The sequence below is a fragment of the Mauremys mutica genome, chromosome 3 (assembly GCF_020497125.1).
Source record: "Mauremys mutica isolate MM-2020 ecotype Southern chromosome 3, ASM2049712v1, whole genome shotgun sequence".
NCBI lineage: Eukaryota > Metazoa > Chordata > Testudines > Geoemydidae > Mauremys > Mauremys mutica.
The window spans coordinates 144526923-144547261 of NC_059074.1; the positions used below are offsets into that span (position 1 = coordinate 144526923).

Sequence of the window (20339 nt, forward strand, 5' to 3'; positions counted from 1 at the left end):
TACAACCTTAACTCTATCCACCCTGTACGTGTGCATTATGTTACAGTTTAATTACATGATCACATATTATTTTTTCCACAGGACTCCTGCCTCATTCAGTGCACAGGTTAAACAGTGAATGAGGCAGGATGTATAATGAAAGAGGCAGTTGTCTGTAGGACCCCTGACTCATTCACTGTAGAAGCTAGAAGTCGTATAATAAATGAGAGGATGGACTGCAGGTACAGAAAGGATGGTCTTGTGATTAAGGCATTGGAGGGGACCCAGGAGAGAGTAATTCTGTCCCTGGCTTGGTCACAGACTTACTATATGGTGTTGGACAAGTCATTTTTAATTTTGCAGAGACACTCGCTTGATTGTATGTTCTTTATTTTTGGATGCCCAACTTGAGATGAATGAACATGGCTTAATTTTCAGGAGTGCTGAGCACTAACAAATCCAGATGAATGCAGTGCAGTTATAGTGTAGCGTACTCTGCTAGATACCAAAAATCATGGAGGGAACAGAAACACTGGATATCTGGCTTATTAAACAGTCTAAACCACCTCAGCCCCTCTTTTTGCACTATGACTACAGAGGTTGTAATGGACCCCACTCTACCTTGAATGGGTCCTTACAATATGTGCTAACTACTTATACTAAATTATCTGTTCCATCTTGCATTTTGCTGTGATGCTGGGAATTCCTTTCCCAGACCTCAAGAAGAGATCTATGTGGCACGAAAGCTGGTCTCTTACCAACAGAAGTTGGTTCAATAAAAGATATTCCCTCACCCACCTAGTCTCTCTCAAATTCAGATGAAATCATTGAAACTGTGGGTTCTCAGCACCTTTGAAGAATCAAGTACTAACTGTCTCAAATTGGGCACCTGATCGCTGAGGAACCGCAAATTAGTGTGTAGTTTTTCAAATTTCAAGTGACTGCGCCATCCCTAATCCATTGGCAGTGCGTGGCCTCAGCCTTGTCCCTACCAATTATGGTGCCCTACGCAGCCCAAGCACATGCTCCCCCTCCCCTCGTCCTGCAGAGGGGTCTGGGATGCGCTCAAGGCTTGCAGGGCCACAGAGACAGGAGCTGTGTGGGGGTGTGCTTTGGGGGCTCCATAGGCCCAGAGCAGCCGGGGGCATTAGCGGGGGAGGGGGCCTGGCACTGGCAGCAGGAATGACCTGGCCCCAGCCGTGTCGCTCGGGGGAAAAGGCTTGGGGAAAGGGGTCCACCCCCACCCCACCAGATTCACCGGCAGCGGGAAGTGGAGCAGGCTGAGGCTGGGTTGCTCTGCTTCCTGCAAATGCTAGTGAGCGCGGGGGTAGGCCTGACTCCTGCTGCCAGTGCTAGGCCCCCCTGCTGATCCTCTGGGCCGTGTCTGTCGCTGAGGGAGGGGGCTTGGGAGAAGGGGTGGAAAATGGGGGCGGGAAGAGACGGGGCAGGAGCAGAGAGTTGTCCCAGGCCCCGCACACCCCTAGGAACATCCCTGTCCCTGGCAGTGGGCGCACCCCAGAGGGGGGCCAGCTGGGAGATGGGACTGGCTGCTGGCGCTGCTGCATATGAAGCATGCAGCTGCATAGGCCACTGTGAAATTTGGGGCAATTTGGTGCCCCAAATTTTGTGGTGCCCTACGCAGCTGCATATTCTGTGTATGCCTAAGGATGGCCCTGCCTGGCATCCCAAAGAGGGCAGGCAGCCCTCTTTTGCCCACAGAGCAAGAGACATGTAGGAGGAAGACTGGACTTTGTAAAGGGTTGTAATATAATAGCAGATCTGCTGCCTTTGCCTATCAGAATTCTGGGAAGCAGAATACCAGTGCTCCCCCAAGAGTCATAGCTCCATACAGGGGCGGCTCCAGGCCCCAGCACGCCAAGCACGTACTTGGGGCGGCATGCCGCGGGATGTGCTCTGCCGGTTGCCGGGGGGGCGGCATGCCGTGGGGTGCCTTCAGCGGCATACCTGCGGAGGGTCCGCTGGTCCCGTGGCTTCGGTGGACCTCCCGCAGGCATGCCTGCGGACCCTCCGCAGGCACGCCTGCGGGAGGTCCACCGGAGCCGCGGGACCGGCGAGCAGCAGAGCGCCCCCCTGCGGCATGACGCCGTGCTTGGGGCGGCGAAATGTCTAGAGCCGCCCCTGGCTCCATAGCAATTTATAAGATGTATTGTATCTAACAGGCACAATCCAGCCTGAAATTATAAAGCTTTCATTAAATGTAGACTGTAAAATGCTTTATAATATGAATAGTAAAGGTAGCAGAGTTGTCACCAAATCTTTCCAAATGAAAAGGATTCATTTGCCAGCTTCTGGTCCCAAGCAATTATACACCTGTGGCCCAAATATTGCAGTCCTTACTCAGCTCTTACTCAGACCATGGGAATCTTAACTTAGCAAGGACTGCAAAAGTTGAACCTTTGTAACAAAGAAAAATAAATAGTTTAGTGTGATTTTTGTTTTTGTGAACTTTGTGTCACAAACATTTCCCATACCTATTGTGGAGAGAAGACAACAGTGGTGTATGAACTGGATTTTTATGTTTGTTTGCTTTTTTTTCTTTTCCAACAGCCTTCTTGCCTAAACAATCAGCTGGTATACGTGGATTGCAAGAAAGGTACCATGGTCCAGGTGGACAGTTCTCAGAGAATGCTAAGAATTGCTGACCCAGATTCAAGATACAGTGGATTCTACAGCATGCAAAAACAGAACAACCTACAGGCAGATAATTTCTATCAAACAGTTTGAAGAATTGCACCTTTGCCAAGGATTTGAGAAAGAAGGAGAGCGAGAGACTAAGTCTGCTATTAAAATAAAACTAGAATTGTGCACTTGCTTAGTGGATTGTATTGGATTTGTGACTTCATGTACAGTCTAAGACCTTACTGGGATGGGCTCTGACTCCTGCAATGTGCCAGAACAAGCATTCCCACTTTTCCTTGCGATAACTGACCAAGAGTTTTCTTAGAACCAAAGTTTTAAAACTTGTTAAGATGTATTTGCTTGTAACATAGCTATAGAGATTGTTTGGGTGGGTGAATTTGGGGTTGGGTGATGAAATGAGAGAAAGCTTCAAAGAAGAAAAGCTGGTCAAGCTTGGCTCGGGGAGAGAACAAATAAAGAATATTGCCAAGCATCAGGATGGTGGCTTTTCTTGTTGCTCTGAAACTGCATTTGTTGCAGCAAAGCCTAACCCCACATGGAAACAGAAAACAGAGGTCTGATTTTTTTTCCCAGCTGTTGCTACAAAAGTATACTCCTAGAACAGAACCTGTCATGTCACAGGTATGGTGTAGCTGCATATATTTTTCTATATGACAAGAAGCTGCAGTAGTTAATGATATAGCAAGGAAAAGGTTATAGCAGAATATAAAGGGTGGGTTTATTAAGGATGTATAAAATTATACCTTGTGCTGCTTTTTGTTTTAATTTTGTTTTCTGCAGAGCTGATTGGCCAGATTTTGGCAGAGTTAGCAAATGACTGAGGCCTAAATAATTCCTGATATGAGCACTGGATCTTTTGACGGCAGTATTGAAGGAAGGAAGGGAAAGTCAAGAACACCATGCAGTTCCAGGGGCTTTTGTTTGTTGTGTTTTTGTTTTGTTGTTAATCTCTGGTTGTTCGGACAGTTTCAGTGGAGGAGGAGGAAAAAATATTTTTGTTGGACAAAGCTCTTGCTTAAATGAAAGAGTAAAAAAGAGACTGTTTTAAGGTTTTTCCTGTTGTTCTTATTTACTGGTTATGCAGATTAGAAACTACTTCCATGCTAGGAAGCTACTTAATTTTAATTGTATATTACTCAAGCACCTTTTTTGAAGCTCAGAAAAAAGGAGATCATGCTTCTTTAAACATTAGCATTATAGGAATATTTATGTAAATATAATTATGCTAAAAACAACAAAGTATTTGTATGTCTGTGTGTATATATGTGCATATATATAATGTGTGTGCATACACACAAACACACTATATATGTATATATACAGTATATATAGTATCAATCTATATATATACAGTATATATATAATTTTCTATTTTTTTCTTGTTGAATGTATTTTTATCTGAGAGATTTTACCCAGAGCAGAAACAGATAAAACAGGCATTCCATAGCAGTGCTTAATTGCTTGTGAGTTTAGGAAAGACAAGAGGAGCATCTCATTCTATCTACCGTTTGATTTGATTTGAAAGTGTTTTGTGTGTGTGTGTGTGCGCGCGCGCATGTACGCGTGTACACGCTTGTGTTTGCGTATGTGTGTGTATGGTATGTGCACGATTATAGCAGTAAGCGTTGCTCTTGCTACTTGCTACATTTCAGGGTGTTTCTTATTTTTCTTTTCCTGCTTAGCCTTAAAAAGGCTTTTAATGAATGCATCGGCTAGAGACACTGATGGCAATATACATGCAGCACTAATCAGCTCCGTAGAATAACACCATCAGCTCCTTGATTTTTTTTTTTTAATTCAAACAATTGTTTGAAACAACTACTGGAATATTGTCCACATTAAGCTGGAAGTTTGTTGTAGCTTGCCTCATTGATAACTCTGACTGTGTAATACAAAGTTAACTTTCCAGACAGGTCTTGGCACTTTTATACTAATTACCCATTTGTGCATTGCCTTTTTTTCTTTTACAAATGCTTGTCATAAAAGACACAGATACCCAGTATGCTTAATGTGAAAAGAAAATGTATTTTTTTTGTAAAGGAACTCTCAAGTATTGTTGTAAATACTTGGTCAGAGGTTGCTGAACTTTAAAACTGAAAAAAACCTAATTTATTATTATAATGACCTAATTTATTAATCTGAAGATTAACAATTTTTTGTTTTAGAATATCAGAAAGGTGTTCTAGCTGTTTGCATCAAAGAAAAAAAATAGGTGTTTCATTAAGGGTCAACATTTTTTCTATTTATATATGACTTCAGTTTCCAAAAACAAGAAAAAATGTAGTCCTCCCAGCATTTTGTACTCAATATGATATTGAAACAGATATGTTTCTGTCCAGTTATTACAAAGATTCTGTCAAGACAAATCATCCATTCCTTGCATAAGAGTAAGCAGTCTTTATCCAGAAATTGTAAAAGCTTGCTTTTGTTTTACAATCAAGGCCATATTCTGAAAATATTAGCAGGATATAGGACATGGTATAAAATGTTTATTATTTTATTATTATTTTAAAGATATGATTTATCCTATGTGCTGTATCCATTACACTCTTTTACTTTGGTTCCTGTTGTGCTCTTGTAAGAGAAATGCAGATATAATTTTCTGAAAAATAAAATAGACGCATATGTGGCACTCGGAGTGCACTGCAGTTCAGCAGATTGCTTGTTTACTTTTTTAACTGTAAGGCGGTTTCTTGTAATTTGGCTCTTGGCAGCACAATAAAAAATTTTAAACCTAATGATGCACTTTTAAAAAAATGTTCATATGAATGACTACCATAAAATATTTGAGACATTAGTTTATAATTTATTTATTCTATGGTGATTTATTTCCTTCACATTTGAATTTGCATATTATTTTTGCCCAACATTGTTCTAAAGTAGTTTTGAACCAAGACAGGTCAACTACAGGCCTTTCAATTAGGGACAGTTTTTGTCTCTCACATGAGGTTTGAACTGAAGAATTTTTACAGGGTCATTAGAAAATGTTTGTGGAGTTCTAGCAATAAAATTATGGACTATATCAAACTTCACCTCATCTCATAGACAGAAATGTCTCAAATCTTAAACTTTAAATTAATACATATTAACATAAGAATTACTATACTGGGTCAAACCAATGTTCCAGCTAGCCCAATATCCAGTGGCCAGAACCAGAGCTTCAGTAGACTTGTACAGAAAAGGACAACTGAAGCGATCCTCCCATCTTCCCCGTCCAGCTCCTCTGTCTGTTAGAGGTTTAGGGTTGTTCCAAGCATGGGGTTGCATCCCTGACCATCTTGGCTAATAGCTATTAATGGACCTATTCTCCATGAACTTATCTAGTTCTTATTTGAACTGTTCCACATTTGGCCATCACATCCCAGGGGAATGAGTTTCACAAGTTAATTGTGCACAGTGTGAAAAAGTACTTCTGCTTGTTTGTATTAAACCTGCTAACTATTAATTACATACGGTGACCCCATTTTTTGTATTGTGGGAATGGGTAAATAACACTTCCTTACTCTTTCCACACCACTGGTGATTTTATAGATCTCTACCCTATCCCTCCTTAGTTGTCAATTTCTAAGATAAACAGTACTAACCTTTTTAGTCTCTCCTTGTATGGAAACCATTCAATACCTTTGATCCTCTTTGTTGCCCTTCTCTGAACCTTTTCCAATTCCACTATATCCTTTTTGAGATGGGACAACCAGAACTGAACACTATTCAAGGTGTGGGCGTATCATGCATTTATATAGTGGCATGATATTTTCTGTCACATTTTCTACTCCTTTCCTAATAGTTCCTAACATTGTTAACCTTTTTGACCATTGCTGCACATTGAGCTGAAGTTTTCAGAGACTGAGTATCCATGGTGACTCTGAGATCTCTAGCCTTAGTGGTAATGGTTAATTTAGAACCCCTAATTTTGTATATATACAGAGGAAACGGGGGCGGGGTGGCACGCATAGTCATGTGCATCCCCCTCCCCCAGATTTCTGCCAGAGTTTGCTGGCTGGGCTGCCTCCCTGTGCAGCAGCTCCTGGAGCTGGTGAGCTGCAAGCTGTGGCCACAGGGAAAGGGAGCAGCAAACAGCTGGGAGTTGCAGGGAGGAGGCATTGAGGATAAGAGGGGTGTGTGCGCCTGGGGGTTGGGGGAGAGATTCAAGCTGTTCAGGGGAGAGGGGGACCATTAAATTGTGCCTCCCCACTCAGCAGGTATCAGTCATCTCTGTATTTATAGTTGGGATTATATTTTTCTAATGTGCATTATTTTGCATTTATCAACACTGAATTTCATCTGTTATTTTGTGAGATCCCTCTGTAACCAGGGCCAGATTAATGCAGGGGCTTTAGGGGCTGCAATCCAGTGCCCCAGGCTAAGGGGGGACCATCACAACAGGGCTCAGGCAGGCTACCTGCATGCTGAGGCCCCATGTCACTGGCTGCTGGCATGTCTGAGGCCCCTTGTAGGGGGGAAGGCGGCTCCCATTGGCCAGGAACTGGCCAATCGGAGCTGTGGGGATGGCGCTTGCGGGCATGGGCAATGCATGGGGACACGCTCTCCCCCTCCCCAAGCGGCACACAGATGTGCCAGCAGCCAGCCACTTCTGGGAGCAGCATGGGGCTATGGCAGGAAGGAAGGCAGCCTGCCCAAGCCCTGCTGTGCCACTGGCTGGGAGCCACCTGTGGCAGGGAGTCCCGGGGACAGGGAGGGGGCACAGGTTGGGAGGGTCGGTCAGGGGACAGGGAATGGGGGTTGGATCGTGGGCGTTCCGGGGGTCTGTCAGAACTCAGCGGGGGGGGGGGTGGATAGGGGTCGGGGCAGTCAGGGGAAAGGGAGCAGGGGTGGAGTCTCTGGGGGACGATGAGGGGACAAGGAGCAGGATGGGTCGGGGATTCTGAGTGGGGGCGGGCAGTCGGGAGGCAGGAAGTGGATGGGGGTCAGATAGGGAGCAGGGCCAGGCTGTTTGGGAGGCACAGCCTTCCCTACCCTAAAGCTCATTCAGCAGTTTGAGGCTTGCAGAAGAGCCAAGCTGTTAGGTTTTCCATTAGGGCTACCATCCCTTTCACTTCTCAAATGCCAAATTATAGTCTATATTTAATTTCAGTGCCATACGGAGATTCATGTCAGGGGAGGGTAGCTTCATTTAAAATTAACCACTGGGGGAGGGATCACATGAGAAGAGCAATATCCTTCCCAACCCTACCAAGGGAGACCCCCCTCCCCTGCATTCCCTGAGGTTTCCGAGGGGTTAATTCAGTGGTTCTCAAACTTTATTACTGGTGACCCTTTCACATAGCAAACCTCCGAGTTCGATCCCCCCCTTATAAATTAAAAACACTTTTTTATATATTTAACACTATTATAAATGCTGGAGGCAAAGTGGGGTTCGAGGTGGAGGCTGACAGCTCGTGACCCCCAGTAATCTCGTGACCCCCTGAGGGGTCCTGACCCCCAGTTTGAGAACCCCTGGGTTAATTTAATTGTAGCACCCTGTGTCCATTCACATGCATGTGCTATTTTGAGCGTTTCAGTTTTCACACCATAGGCTCATCCCAGATTCTGGAAGCTCAAATGCTCAGTTTGTGGAGTATGTACATAGTCTATACTAAAGACAAACCCACAGTAACTGTCTCCAGTTTGTGAGGGACCCCATGGAGCCAGTCTCTAGGAAACAGATAAATGCATGGAGGTTAAGTCCATTAACGGCTATTAGCCAGGATGGGTAAGGAATGGTGTCCCTAGCCTCTGTTTGTCAGAGGGTGGAGATGGATGGCAGGAGAGAGATCACTTGATCATTACCTGATAGGTTCACTCCCTCTGGGGCACTTGGCATTGGCCATTGTCAGTAGACAGGATACTGGGCTGGATGGACCTTTGGTTTGACTCAGTATGGCTGTTCTTATGTTCTAACCTAAATGAACCCAAAGTTATGGAGACAGATATGAGTCAAGGAAGCCAGCAGAGTAGCAGAAACCTGGAAAAATCTCTGACTGGATGGGCTCAGGCGTTTGGTCACAAGCTGCGGTGGTTCAAAAGTTTTGGATTTTTTTAAGCAGTTTTTTTTATTTCTTTAAACAATCAAACACAGCAAGCAGCAAATATTTGGTCACACACTTCTGAAACCCCAAACCATATTCAGGTTTTGGCAGACTAATTTCAGCTTTTCAATTAAAAAAAACAACAAATTTTGAAGGAAAGCAGCCATTGTCCGTGATTTTTTTTTCCTGCTTTTTAAAAACCCCTAGTTTTCGATCCAGAAAAAGTTTTGACAGAAAATATTTGTCCAACCCTTTTAATGAGCTTTAGTGCCTGTTAGCACTAGCTGATGCTGAGAACCAGTGATACCTTGTAAAGTTTTCTCAAAACTGGGTTTGTGCCGAGATGCAGAAGGTTTAAGTTTTCCCAGGGCTGCCCGTGGGTGCGGAGCAAGTTTGGCAATTTGCCCTGGGTCCCGCAGGGGCCCCCACAAGAATATAGTATGTATAATATTGCAATTTTTTTATGGAAGGGCCCCCCGAAATTGCTTTGCCCCAGGCCCCCTGAATCCTCTGGGCAGCCCTGGTGCCTCCTGGCTGGAGCCTACACCTCGCACCCTCTCCTGCACCTCAACCACCTGCCCCAGGTCAGAATCCCCTCCACCAAATTCCCTCCCAGAGCCCTCACTGTCTCCTGCACCCAACACTCTGCCCCAGCTTGGAGCCCCCTCCTGCACCCAAACTCTTCCCAGAAAGAGACTAATATAACAGCTGTTCTAAGAAGTAGGCTATTTTGAATTAACTATATTCTACATGTTTTAAGACTGAAATGTAACCACAGAATGGCTTTATGTTAATTAAAAGGCAAGTTTAGTATAGCGTTAATAGCCTCAATGTCATAATTTTAATCATTTTGTTTTAAATTAGGAAAAAGCCTTGTATATAGGGGACCCAAAAAATCAAATAGCCCCGGACCCACAGAATTAATCCGGCCCTGCCTGTAACTCTTTGCAGTTGGCTTTGTACTTAACATCTTGAATAATTTTGTATCATCTGCAAACTTTGTCATTTCACTGTTCACTCCCTTTTCCAGCTCATTAATGAATGTGTTGAACAGCACAGTACAGATCTTTGGGGGACTCTGCTGTTGACCTCCCTCCATTTTGAAAACTGACCATTTATTCCTACTCTGTTTCCTTTCTTTTAACTGATTACTGATCTACAAAAGGACCTCCCATTATACCATGACTAATTAGTTTCCTTAAGACACTTTGGTACAGGACCTTGTCAAATGCTTTCTGAAAATCCAACTAGTATGTATCAACTGGATCACCCTTATCTATGTGCTTGTTGACATCCTCAGAGAATTCTAATTGATGGGTGAGGCATGACTTACCTTTACAAAAGCTGTGTTGACTCTTCTCCCAACAAAAAGTGTCCATCTGTGTCTGATAATCTGTTCTGTAGGATAGTTTCAACCAATTTCTCTGGTACTGAAGTTAGGCTTACTGACCTGTGTGCCATAACCCAGGCTACAATCTGGACTGTTGAACAACTGTGTCCCCTCAATTCTCCAACCTGGACTGTTTTATACACTGCTTTGCTGTCAGAGCAGCCACTCGGGGCCTGCTCACCCACAGCCTCCAGCATGTAAATTACTCCCAGGTGAGTATAAGGGAGCTCTTAGCAAGCCAGTGCTGAATTATATTGCAGAATTACACCAGCAAATTTCCAGCCTCAGGCTTGTCCCCAGAAATATGTATCTTGTACTGCCCAGCTCTTTCCTTCTGGACAATACAAGCTTATAGAAAGTGTCATTTCATTAATAGAAAATGATACGCACAAACCCTGTTATCTGAAATTGAGTTCCTTAAGCAAGTCAATTCAAACATGCACTAGTTTAGATAAAACAAAACAAGTTTATTAACTACAGGTAGATTTTAAGTGATTACAAGTAATGAGGCATAACATTCAGAACTGGTTACAAAGAAATAAAAGGTAAAATGCAACTAACACCTAACTTAACAAGCTAAGTGAACTTAAAGCAAAGGATCACTCTCACCATATGTTCTAGCAGTCTTACTCGCTGAATCTTTCAGTCAGGATCACTTCCCCCATCCAATGATGCTTCATTTGTCTTTCAAGCATTTTTTTGCCATGAGTAGAGATGAAGGGAGAGAGAATTTGTGTCCTATAGTCTCACTACTTTGTCATTTTCCTCTTTGAAAATCATCTCCAGTTGAGGTTCAGGCCACAAGAAGACTGTTGAATGGAAACTGCCAGCTGTTCCATTGCCAAGATGTAAATTTCTCGCCCCCTTCTTCATGCCAAAGAATGGCCACTTACCCAGATGATAATCTATTTGATTTTGTTGACGCCTGACTGAGGCATTGGTTTGCCTTTTGTCTCTCAGAACTTGGTTTGGGCTGCTTCCCCAGATTTGGAATATGCCTAACATCATACAGTATTGTGTTGCCACACATAACTCATTATTGTCCTGGTAAAATGAGTTTTCAAATTATACATTTTGTACAAAGTATGTCTTGTGGGTTATCAGTCTTGTAAAAAGGGTGAACATAGGGGTACAGACTATCACAGCCTGTAATTGCCGGGATCACCTCTGGAGCCTTCTAAAAAAAAATTGGTGTCACATTAGCTATCCTCCAATCATCTGGTACAGAAGCTGATTTAAATGATAGGTTACATATCACAGTTAGTAATTCTGCAATTTTTATTTAAGTTCTTGGGTGAATACAATCTGGTCCTGGTGACTTATTACTGTTTATCAATTTGTTCCAAAACCTCTGCATCCTCTGCAATGAGGGCCAATGCAAATAATTAATTTAGCTTCTCTACAATGGCCTGGTCTTCCTTGAGTGCTCCTTTAACACCATGGCCATCTAGTGGCCCCACTACCTGTTTGGCAGCTTCCTGCTTCTGCTGTACTTTAAAACATTGTTAGTTTTTGTGTCTTTAGCAAGTTGCTTCTCAAATTTTCTTAGCCTGCCTGCCTCATACTTTTACACCTAACCTGCCAGTGTGTGTGCACTTTCTTACTATCCTCAATAGAATTTGACTTCAAAATTTTAAAGGATGCCTTTTGCTTCTAATCACCTCCATTACACTGCTGTTTAGCCATTGTTCCGTTCTTTGGTCCTGTGTCTTTTCTGATTTGGGTTATAAATTTAGGCCTGAGCCTCTATTATGGTGTTTTAAAATAGCTCCCATGCTCCTAGCAGGCATTTAATTCTTGTGACAGTTCCTTTAACTTCCATCTGACATGCATTCTTGTGTAGTTTCTCTTTTTAAAGTAAAATGTTACCGAGGTGGGGGTTTTTTTGGTAGTATTCATTCTACAAAGATGTTACATTTAATTACACTATTATCACTATTACTGAGAGGCTCAGCTATTTATTGGACCAGCTCCTGTATTCCACTTGACTGAATCAAGAATTGCCTCTTCCTGTGTGATTCCAGGACTAGCTGCTCCAAGTAGTCATGACTGCTGTTGTCTAGAAATTTTATTTGTCATGCGCTGAGGTGATATTTTCCGTCTATATGAGGATAGTTGAAATCACCCATTATTATTGCGCTTTCTGCTTCTGTAGCCTCTCTAACCTCCCTTAGCAGTTCACAAGCACTGTCACCATCCTGATCAGGTGATCTTTTTGTTCCATTTTTTCCTCTAGGGCTGCCCCCTTTCCGCCCACCCCATATTTAGTGTGTCAAACAGAGGGACTGTATCAAAGCTGGGACTGTCTTAAACTCTTAGCCATAAATGTCCAGTACTTTGAAAAAATCATTGCAATAGCTTTAAACATGGCTTGTTTGCAGATACCATTCAGACAAACATTAAACCATGTGTACAAAATAATATTCTCGTGCCTTAATTTCTGTAAGGATAGACAAAAGAATCTAGTTTGCATTATATAATATTATGTTTCATAATTTATTTTAAAATGCTGCATTAAAGGCATAAGAACAGGGGGACAGTGTTTGACCATAACAATTGAATTTCCTGACTCTTGAAGTTGATGTTGCTAAGCACACCCTGCTCACTGTGGCTCCTGGATAGCAGGGCTTCTCAACTGTCAGCTCCAACAAGATCCATGTCAAGTGCAAAGGGGGAAGCAGTGCTGTAGACATTAACACTGCTGAGTCTACAATAACTTACCCTCAAAGCCAGAGGGCAACAAGAGTATTGGAGAGACTCTCTGTCAAATCCCCAAAGACCCTTCACTGCCCCTCAATACCAATCCCTTTCCTAGAACCAGATCGGAAACCATTCTGTTCTGGGCAGTGGAGGGAAATACAGAGAGGGTCTTATTTAAGAACTGAGATCAAGGAAAGCTCAGCTGTTAAGAAAAACGGGAGAATCAGAATTTATGGGAAGGGGAGCTCAAGGGAGTGGTAGATATTACTGCAATTTCATCAGTTCATATCCAGCTACTTCAAAGCTGAGACATCTGCCTGCATCTTCAAATCCAATCAGCTCTGGGCAATCTAACAGCAGCCGAACAACCAGCAGTGAATATTTTCTCTTTCATCTGGCCAGCATGACATTATTGGAATAATTTAATTTTATTCTGACTTGACACCAGTAATTCCCTGGGCCCTGTGTGTCTTGTGCAAAGAGAACTGGAGTACTGTGAGTAGAAGGGAGGAGCTGCCCCCACAAAGCCCAGAGGAACAGGTAGCAGGATATCAGCCTCTGTAAGCCTTTCATTGAAGACCTTATCAGTTCCTAGGATCATGAACTGAGAACGTAATGTATTTGTTCACAATAATGTAGATAGTGTTGGTATTATAAATAAAAAAATGCTTAGTAGTTTCATATGAAACTAAGTGCTGCCTATTCTTGGCCTGTATCCTTAAATACTTGCCTTTGAATAGGTGGTGGATGAAACCAGTGCCACCTTGAAGGATACTGTTATCTGAAAACATATGCTGTAGGAGTGTTCAGGCCATAGATTTAACCATTAGGTGTTAGGCACTGGTTCTTTCAGCTGAAGTGATGGCAGAGAGCCCCCACCCTGCCCAATTTGTCACGTGTGTGCGCTTTCTAGTCCATGGGAGATCCAGGAAAAAATTAAAAACAAAGAGCTAATGCCTAAAGATAAATGAAACACCAGTGTTTTCAACCTAACAGGAAAGTACCCTGGTCCATTGCACAAGAGACCCATATATGCAGGTTCTCTCTTAAAATAAGTTCTCTCCTGCCATGTAAATCCAAAGTAGACAGCCTAAAGTTAAGCCTCTATATCTGCAAAAAGAGGTGTGTCTTTACATTGATATAGCCATCTCAAGTTAGCTACTTTAATGTAAAATCCTAGTCGAGACAAAGCACAAGTAGTTTGTATCTCACTGTGGTAATCATGGTCAACTCTATACCCCCAGCTGGGATTTACCTGGACTAACTACACTGAGGTAGAAACCACAGTATCTTGTCTCCACTAGGATTTTACATTGAGATACCTAACCCACTTTTTTTCCTACTCTACAATTGCAGCTGAAGCTTCTGGAAGGGCTCTTCCTTGACTGGCTTGTTCCATGGGCAGAATAGAATGCAAAGTGATTGCTGCTACCATAGAAAAGCAGTATGCCAAGGCAGGAGGGTTGGATGGAGATAGACAATAGACTACATGTGAGTGCTATTGCCCTGTGTGCTGCATGGGTTTCATCCCCCACCCCAGCCCCAATGGGAAGAGCTGACACTGGAAGGGCAGGAGCTGGAGTATACTGGTGCCAATTACTAAGGATCTCCTCGACTGACATTGCTGTGGAAGTGAAGCGCAATAAGTACCTTTTGATTCAGCCTGTCTACCCATCTAATAATAATTTAATGCTGATACTTCAATCCCAGGATTTTAAGGTACTTTCTCCTACCTATTAAATAGATAAGAAAACTGAAGAACAGAGGTGTGACAGGATTTTTTCAAAGTTGCACAGTGAGTCAGTGGCAAAGCTGGAAATAGATCCCAGGAGTCCTGATTCTCCAGTTCTGTGCATTAGCCACAAGACCAGCCTTCCCATTTGTAGCTGCAGTGTTTTCTTTCCTCCCTTTCCCTCTCTGTTACAAGCTTGCTCTCATCAATTTTTTCCTTGCCATTGTCTTTCTGATTCTCTACCACCTGGCCTTTCCCCCATCTCCTTTCTACCTGTTCACTTCCCTTTCACCATGTCTGTCATTTGGAGGATGGAACATGCTGCTGCTGCTCAGATCCAGAAAGCAACGTTGTTGGCCACCTGTCTCTGCTGAATTGAGAGGCACAATGGGGACAAAAGAGCAGCAGAGGAGCAGTAGTTGGAGAAGAAAAATCATGTAGGATTGTAAAGGACATCAAGAGATCAAGTCCAGGCCCCCTGTGCTGAGGCAGGACCAGGAAAAGCTAGATCATTCCTGACAGCTGTTTGTCCAACTTCTTCTTAAAACCCTCCAATGATAGGGATTCCACAACCTCCCCTGGAACCTATTCCAGACCATATCTATCCTTACAGTTAGCGGAGATTAAGCCCATTGCTTCTTATCCTACCTTCAGCAGACAGAAAACAATTGATCATAGTTCTCTTTATAAGTCCTTAACATATCTGATGACTTAGTGTGTCCCCCTTCAATCTTTTCTCAAGATTAAACATGCCCTGGTTTTTTTAACCATTCCTCATAAATCAGGTTTTCTAAACCATTTATCATCTTTGTTGCTCTCCTGTGGACTCTCTCCAATTTGTCCACATCTTTCTTAACATAGGGCATATGGGACTCATCACAGGCCTCACCAGTGATGAGTAGAGTGGGACAATTACCTCACATGTCTCACAAATAAAAACAACGAGGAGTCCTTGTGGCACCTTAGAGACTAACAAATTTATTTGGGCATCAGTTTTTGTGGGCTAGAACCCACTTCATCAGATACATGGAGTGGAAAATACAGTAGCAGGTATATTTATACATAGTACATGGAAAGATGCAAGTTGCCTTACCAGGTGGGGGTGGGTGGGTCAGTCTAACCAGACAATTTAATTATCAGTAGAATACCAAGGGAGGAAAAATCATTTTTATAGCGGTAACGAGGGTGGCCCATTTCAAACAGTTGACAAGAAGGTGTGAGTAATAGTGGGGGGAAATTAGAACAGTAACATTAGGTTTTATGATGACTCCTCCACTCCCGGTTTTTATTCAGGCCTAATTTGGTGGTGTCCAGTTCGCAAATTAATTCCAGTTCTGCAGTTTCACAGGGGAGTTTGTTTTTGACGTTTTCCTCCCTTGTATTCCACTGGTGAGCTCAGGGTTTTGGCTCCGGTGATCACGCTGCGCTGTGCATGGGCTGCACTGAAATTCAGCTGGGTGATTTCTGAGCAATTCTCCAACCTGTCCCGGTGGATGAATTCTAGCCCTGCCCGCCCATGAGCTATGCCCCCTCCCAGCGGCGGGTCCGCTGCAAACCGTATCCGCGCCCCCTGCCCACCCGTATCCCAGGCCTGACTGAAAACACTGACCAGGGGCGGCCTGAAGTGCCCCCGGCCTGACTGGGGAACCGCTGACCTCTGCCCGTCCGGCGCCACCTCCCACGCCGCGGCCGAGTCCGCGCAGAGGCTGAACCTTGCTCAGGCCCAGCGCCGGCCGGAGGGAGAATGGTGGCAGAGGAAGCGGGCGCCGCCTAGAGGAGGCCGGGGCCGGGGTCACGTCCCGGGGGTAGGAGGCTCGCGGCGCAGAGCTGCTGGGGTTACCTGCCTGCCGCAGCTCGGTCACGGCCCCGGGGCTGCGAGCGCCTCGCGCTCCGCTCCGCGCCGCCCGCCAGGGCAGGAGCCGGGCGGTTCCGCGCACGCGGCGCGGGGGGCTCAGGGACTCGCCCAACGGTCACTCGGGACGGGGGCGGGGCTGGCTCCTTTCCGCTCTCCCCCCGCCCCCAGGACCCCAGCGCCGGCCCTGGCCTAGGCCAGCCGCCAAGGCCCCCAACAGGCCCCTTCGCCCCGGGACCGGCCCCGCCCCGTCTCCGCTGCAGCGGGAGGAGCCCCGGGAGCGCGCTCCGCCGAGCGCGCAGCCCGGTGTCTCGGTGACGGCCATGGCGGCGGCCTCGCAGCGGGACCCCGGGGACTGGCAGGATTTCTCCGGCTTCCAGCCCCCCGCAGGGAGCAGCCCCGAGCCGGGCCGGGCCGGGGACACTTGGGGGCCCGGAGACCTGGGGGACAAGCTGCTCCTCTGCTTCAAGCCACCCCCGCCTCGGGACGGCGGCAGCGAGAGCCGGGTCCCGCCGCGGCCCCTCAGCGAGCAGAGCGCCCTACAGGAAGACGAGTGAGCGGGGGCGGGGCGCCGGGAGGGGGGGGTGACCGGCACGCGCGGGGGCGCCCACTGGGGCTTGCGGCACGTAGGTGGGGGAGGGCGGCGCGTGAAGGGTCCGTTGGGGGTGCGAAGGCCTGGGCTGGGGAGTCCTCTGAGGGGACAAACGGGTGGGGGTGCTCCCGGGGGGAGGGGCTAACGTAACGGGCGGGGCGGGTGGCCCCTGGGGGGAGGGGCTAACGTAACGGGCGGGGCGGGTGGCCCCTGGGGGGAGGGGCTAACGTAACGGGCGGGGCGGGTGGCCCCGTTCGGTGGGGTGGGGGTGTCCCCTGGGGGGGAGGGGCTAACGTAACGGGCGGGGCGGGTGGCCCCGTTCGGTGTGGTGGGGGTGTCCCCTGGGGGGGAGGAGCTAACGTAACGGGCGGAGCGGGTGGCCCCTGGGGGGGGAGGGGCTAACGTGACGGGCGGGGCGGGTGGCCCCGTTCGGTGGGGTGGGGTGGGGGTGTCCCCTGGGGGGTGGGGCTAACGTGACGGGTGGGGAGGGGGCGCCCGGCTGACAGGCCTGTGGCTCTGCTGCTCTGTGCGTGCTGGGCCTGTCCACACTGTAGTCAGCCCATAGAGCCACTGTGTGGGCACAGCGCCGCTTGGCTCTGAACTCCAGTTCACCCCCGAGGCGGCCCTGTGGGCGCTGGCTAACCAGAGCCGCTGCCAATAGCTGTCCTCATCTTTCATATGGCCGCTTAGAAAGCCACGTTAAAGGTCAACATCCGAGTTTGTCAGCGTCTCTGTGCTTTCTCCCTGGGGTTATTAACCCCGTGTGCGCTACTGTTGTAACCCGGGTCAGCCAAGGTGAGCTAATGCCACACCTTTTCCGCAGGATAAACAGACTGCCACTGAGCACCAGCAGGGCTTTTCTCATTGAGCTAAAATGGTTTAATCAGTGCCCCCTTTGCCCATCAAGACAGGGTCCTAGTTTCGTAACAGTCTGTGACAAAAAAGAACTAGATAGCCATTCATAGACCTATCCTCCATGAATTTATTAGCCAGCATGGGCAGGGATGGTGTCCCTAGCCTCTGTTTGCTAGAAGGTGGCAATGGGCAACAAGGGATGGATCAGTTGATGATTTTCTGTTCATTCCCTCTGGGGCATCTGGCACTGGCCGCAGTTGGAAGACAGTTCTTCACCCAGGTGTAGCCCCACTCAAAATTTGAAGTTAACTTTTTTTTTTAAGTCATCTTTAGGTCTCACTATATTTTTTTAGATGGGGAGGGGAGGAATTTTTTTTCTTTAACTCAAATGACTAAAGAAACTTCTCTGGAAAAAGCCCTAATCTTCATCTTTGGTCTGAAACTAAGCATGGATAAGTTCTAGACACAAAGCAGTATTGCAAATGGATTTGTAACAAAGTTAAGTTTTAACCTTTCTTTCTTAATCTTTCACTTCCATAAACATTAGAGACTTTCCTGACTAGTGCATTTTTATTTTTACTTATACATTCCTTTATAGTTGTGCAGTCTTCACTGAAATTAAGTGAAGTTTTGGCTTGGGAGTTGCTGCTCAACACTTGCTAATTCCTGGTTTTGAGATGCATGAGGCAAGGGAAATTAGAATAACATAGAAAAGAAGTAGGAAAGGGTACAGAGCATTGTCTGGCTAACATTTCAACAAAGGGAAATTTACCCCCCAAATTTTGTTACATGACCCATCAGGAAGCATGGCTCTTTTTCAGTTTTCTTTTTATTTCTCTGGTGTGCAAGCATCGGCAAATGATTCACCTTTTTGCATTTCAGGCAGATACATAAATAAAACCAAACTTTTGCAGCATTTATTTCTTTGACTGTAAAAACTTTAAAAATATATTTAATTGAATACCTCAGAGAATTCCCAATTTGATACAGGTATTGAAAAAAGATATTCTGTTTTGTTTTTTATTTTTTGTTTTGTAGAAGATCAGTTGCTATTCATTTCAATATCAGTTTGTTTCTTTAATCCTTTTGTCCAGGATTTGGAATGCTTTGACTGATAATTATGGTAATGTAATGCCAGTTGATTGGAAGTCCTCCCACACCAGAGCTTTGCATATGCCAACACTGAATCTCTCAGAAAAAGGGGTAAGTTCTGACTGTAGCCAAAAACCTTTTGAGGCTTTTCCTCTTGGTACAGAAACAACATAGCAGGGCTGGCTCCAGGCACCAGCTGAGCAAGCAGGTGCTTGGGGCGGCCAAGGGGAAGGGGTGGCATGTCGGGCTCTTCAGTGGCAATTCGGTGGCCAGTCCCTTGGTCCCTCTCAGAGGGAAGGACCTGCCGCCGAATTGCCGCCCAAGAAGAAAGCGGTGCAGTGGAGCTGCCGCTGATCGTGATCACGGTTTTTTTTTTGCCGCTTGGGGCGGCAAAAACCCTGGAGCCGGCCCTGAACATAGGATGTAATTTTTATTAAAATAGTTATTCGTGATCACTTTAAAATATTTTTCTTTTTAATGTGTTTGTATTGGCATTTTAACACTGACAGATCTGACATTTCTGCTCCTTGCTTTCAATAAAGTGTTATGCTGTGGGTTCCTTCTAAACTGACTGACAGGTCAACAAATGGACCAATCTGCATAACAGAGGGACAAAGGAAAGACAGTAATAAACTGTGGAAGTCTTCTTGTTCACTTATAGTCTTGCCTCTTGTGTATTGAATGGTATCCGAAAATGTTGGGGGTGTATTCATTATGACTTTTTCCAACCAAGGCCATATCCTGCAATCAGATAGATACAGGCAAATCCCTGCATCTGTGTGGATCCAGTTGCAGGATCAGAGCCCAAATATACTTCCTTGCTCTACAAATACGTGAGATTGAAATATAGCAACACTTGTCCCTTCCTACTAATGGAGAAAATAGGCACCATTAGCATTGCTTAGCTAAGAAGTGTCATTTTAATAATGTACTGAAGCATATTGTGAAAGTTTGGATGTTCTTTTGCAGCCTAATAGCTAGGTGATTGAAAAAATAGGATTGATACCCCACTTTTCCAATGACACTTGGTGAGGTATTTGGGAAGATTGCCTGTATATTTGCATCCAACCACAAGCATGATGAAATTTGCACTGAGCACCAGAAAGACTTTAATGAACACACAGCACATGTTTTACACAGCAGGATACTCAATAGGCACTAAATGTAAAGATAGTTTGGGAGGGATTTGACAGAATGCAGGTAGTTGACAGTCTCAGTGAAAATCTTGATCTAGTTAACAAAACTGGAATCGCACAATAGAAAATCAAAAACTGATTTAAGTGAGGCAATGGATTTTTCTTATTGTGTAGCCAGTATGATTGGTCCCAAATGCAAAGGTCATACAGTGAACCCAGGGTATGAAAAAGCAAGTAAATGAGACGGGGCAGCTAAAGTCAGATTTTTGAAATTTTTTAAGAGACCTACATTCCCATCTAGCCAATTCAGCATTAGTCAAGTGT

At 45.3% G+C, this 20339-nt stretch overlaps 2 protein-coding genes across 5 annotated transcripts in view; both read left to right on the plus strand.

The window, feature by feature from the left end:
• Positions 1-6015, plus strand: part of CRIM1 (cysteine rich transmembrane BMP regulator 1) — a 320862-nt gene extending 314847 nt beyond the window's left edge. The window contains exon 17 of one of the 2 annotated variants that reach the window (XM_045011826.1): positions 2548-6015. In XM_045011826.1, the coding sequence (XP_044867761.1) occupies positions 2548-2724 (177 nt within the window). In that variant the 3' untranslated portion in view covers positions 2725-6015. The remainder of the gene's footprint in view (positions 1-2547) is intronic. The other variant, XM_045011827.1, reaches the window with a different exon arrangement.
• Positions 6016-16534: 10519 nt separating this feature from the next.
• Positions 16535-20339, plus strand: part of FEZ2 (fasciculation and elongation protein zeta 2) — a 44424-nt gene continuing 40619 nt past the window's right edge. For 2 of the 3 annotated variants that reach the window (XM_045011828.1, XR_006578506.1), the window contains exons 1-2: positions 16535-16893; positions 18882-18990. In XM_045011828.1, the coding sequence (XP_044867763.1) occupies positions 16664-16893; positions 18882-18990 (339 nt within the window). In that variant the 5' untranslated portion in view covers positions 16535-16663. Of the gene's footprint in view, positions 16894-17421; positions 17728-18881; positions 18991-20339 lie in introns of those variants that run through there. The other variant, XM_045011829.1, reaches the window with a different exon arrangement.